The sequence below is a fragment of the Conger conger genome, chromosome 14 (assembly GCF_963514075.1).
Source record: "Conger conger chromosome 14, fConCon1.1, whole genome shotgun sequence".
Taxonomy (NCBI): domain Eukaryota; kingdom Metazoa; phylum Chordata; class Actinopteri; order Anguilliformes; family Congridae; genus Conger; species Conger conger.
The window spans coordinates 43,026,048-43,029,273 of record NC_083773.1 but is presented as its reverse complement, the minus strand read 5'-3'; the positions used below and the strand labels follow the sequence as shown (position 1 = coordinate 43,029,273).

At 43.6% G+C, this 3,226-nt stretch overlaps 1 protein-coding gene across 1 annotated transcript in view; it reads left to right on the top strand.

Annotated features, from left to right (window-relative positions):
• Positions 1–2,928, top strand: part of pfkmb (phosphofructokinase, muscle b) — a 32,433-nt gene extending 29,505 nt beyond the window's left edge. Inside the window, exons 19-22 of the mRNA XM_061218640.1 lie at positions 59–170; positions 314–413; positions 1,947–2,052; positions 2,562–2,928. Coding sequence (XP_061074624.1) covers positions 59–170; positions 314–413; positions 1,947–2,052; positions 2,562–2,697 — 454 coding nt within the window. The 3' untranslated portion in view covers positions 2,698–2,928. The remainder of the gene's footprint in view (positions 1–58; positions 171–313; positions 414–1,946; positions 2,053–2,561) is intronic.
• The last annotated feature ends 298 nt before the right edge of the window (positions 2,929–3,226 follow it).

Below are 3,226 nucleotides of genomic sequence, written 5' to 3'. Positions count from 1 at the left end.
CCCATTCTGTGTGCTTTTGTTTATTTATTTGGCCTGATTTTACACTCCTGTGTTGCAGGAATGAGAAATGCAATCCCAACTACACTACCGACTTCATCTACAACCTCTACTCTGAGGAGGGGAAGGGCGTCTTTGATTGCCGCAAGAACGTTTTGGGACACATGCAGCAGGTATGTGTGATACTATATTCACACTGCATGTTGGCCTTTGAAAAACTGATTCCAATTTCAGCAGTTTTAGCAGCTGAATTAATTTTACATTCTCGGCCTGCGACAGGCATTCCCATAAATCTGGCCTCTCTTTTTCTCTATAGGGTGGAACCCCAACTCCTTTCGATAGGAATTTTGGCACGAAAATGGGAGCCAAATCTGTCCTCTGGCTCACTGATAAACTGAAGGAGTGCTACAGACATGGTGAGCATGCATCTCGTAGCTCAAGAGATTAGAATTCTGACACGTAACGATTATTGACTTTTTTCCGAGCACAAGTAATTGGATCAAATTGTACACCGGTGATGAACATAATTAACGCTGTTTTGTGATGGACCAGTCTCTCCCTGATTCTTCCACCTTAGATTAGTTCCTCTTTTCCTCACTTCTCTCTTGTGCAGGTCCAGAGACTGTTGGGAGAACCTGTAAGGATATAACTACTTAACCAGTATCATGTCATAGCATCTATGCAAATCATACATTATTTTATTTTGTGCATTGTTTATCAATTGCCGACAGTTATCCTTTGTCAGCAGCACTGTTAATTTCACAAGCAGGCTGTCCGCCAGAGAGATTTGGCAGTAGGCTGCACAAAACGAATTATTAGCCTACCTCAGCTTGAGCCTTGCATACAGTCGCACATAGACACACACAAAAAAGAACAAAGCACTTTATCTCTTTTATTCATCAATTTAGGCCAATACCAAATATATAATAGGCTGCATAAAATAATACATATGCATAAAATCGCAACCATAAAATGTCATCTGGTCAATTCAAAGATGTTAAAGTGACTAAGATTACTCACTAGTTTGGGACAATCTCCCTAGAAATCTGATCGGAATCTGGTAGGGGTTATGTTGGGCAGGAAGTGAAACATATCTATGATAACATTTCATTTTTTGGTTTGGGCCAGAAGAACAAGATGGCAACGTTGTCAGATTATTTTCAAACCTTTGCAGAGTGTTTATTCCGGTATTTTGACCACTGATGACTTCGCTGATGATGTGATACATTGTAAATTGCAATCATTATTAGAGCGTTTATATTCTGCTCTATGTCAGTCCAGAGTTTACTCATTGTGGCAGCTTTGACAGTTTAACATTAGCTAGTTAACTCGATAGTCTGGTACGTTGCGGATTTCTGTGTTCCTTCATCCCTGGTGACAGTGCAGTGTGCTAAACACGCGTCACCTAAAATAATATTGTCATTGACTTTTTTTTATTTTGTGGTCATCGCGCTGATTTAAATAGGGGAAGTCTTCTGCACGCACTTTGCTAAATAATCTATGTCTAATCTAATCTAACGCATCGTCACAACAGCTAGAACAGGGCGAGCAGTGGTGCAGGTTGATGCGTGAAGCGACTTGATGCACAGGGTTTCAAGATAAATTTTAATAAATAAAGACATTTTTTTGATGCTACACGGGCTGCCGCCATTCAGGAAAGGGCGTTAGAAAGAAAGAGGTTTAATTGCCGCGTCATTCATAAACAGACGTTCTAATCTTGTGTTCCTATCACAGCGGTGTGACCATACGCTTCAGGGACCCCTGTAACACCGGTGTGACCGTATTCCACTAGATTTCAGCCAGTGACGATAAATACATATCCGCCTTCACGGTGAGGGTAGCTGAGGTGGCAGGATGTAAGGGAAGGATCTGGATCTGTGTCCAGACAGCGATGTTCCAGCTGTCGGCCTCGTACTGCTGGTGTTGCTCACGCGTTCTCCCTGTTGTAGGACGCATTTTCGCCAACACGCCGGACTCGGCGTGCGTTCTGGGCATGAAGAAGAGATCGCTGATGTTCCAGCCCCTCGAGGAGCTGAAGAAAATGACCGACTTTGAGTAAGACCCTCCTGCCTCCCTGATCCCTCACTAGTAAAGTGAATATTACTGTGTAGAATCAGCATCACTTAGATTCAGCCTGCCATAGAGTTTGTATGGCTCTTTGAATTTGTGGCAGTGGGACCCTGAAAAATACAATTTCCTGGGTAAAATGACCATTTCCTAAGCTGAAGAACAGCAAGTGCTGTAGCAGTCAGAGCTCTTTTGCACAGTTAATGAACAAATAACTGGACAAAACTGATACAAATGTTTTTGAAGTTACCCAATATACAATTACTCATATGCGACTACCCTGGCTGTTGAGCACCAATCTATCCAACAGCTGGGTGAATTGGGTCTGATGGTACTCTATTAACACCTGCTGGTGGAGACACGGGTACGTGTAGGAACCCTAACTGCATACTGTAATAATAACAGCATGTTGATCTGATGACTGGAGCAGGCTGAGTTGCGGTCCGACTGTGACCTCGATCACAGCGTGATCTCTGCGGTCTTCTCCCCTTCCCAAGGCACCGCATCCCCACGGTCCAGTGGTGGCTGAGGCTCAGGCCCATCCTGAAGATCCTGGCCAAGTATAAGATCCCCCTGGACACATCTGAGAAGGCCGCCATGGAGCACATCATCAAGAAGAGAGGCTTAGTTTAAGGGCGTTGGAGTGGGAGAGGAGACACACACACACCCTCTCTCTCACACACACATACACACGCTATTGTTTTCACTGCAGCGTCTCAGCTATCCATCAGTCTCACCACCTCCCTCCTTTTCATTTGGATGCAGCAGAAAATAGCAGATGTGGGCAGAATGCTTTCACTGCGGGATTCTGATGAGGTTATGGTCTCTATTCTCACACTTGTGCATTAAAAACAGTGCCTTAAAGACCGAGTGTCATTTGTGTGTCTAAAACCCATGGATTTCTGTAAGAATTTCCACTCATTGTATCTCAGTATCTCTACATTAGGGGAGAGCGGGTAAGTTGTGCGTGAGCATAAGCTTACGTGCATGAGTTATCACACTTTTCATTTCTCCAAAACAAAAGGCACAACCTCCAAAATTGAATCACCATTTTGTGTGACTGTCCTGAGGTCAACTTTTTGATTACATGCGGTCAGAAGCACACTAATCTGAGGTGAAGCGTTTTCTTATTTTTCTTATTTATTTTATAGCATGTGTGCTG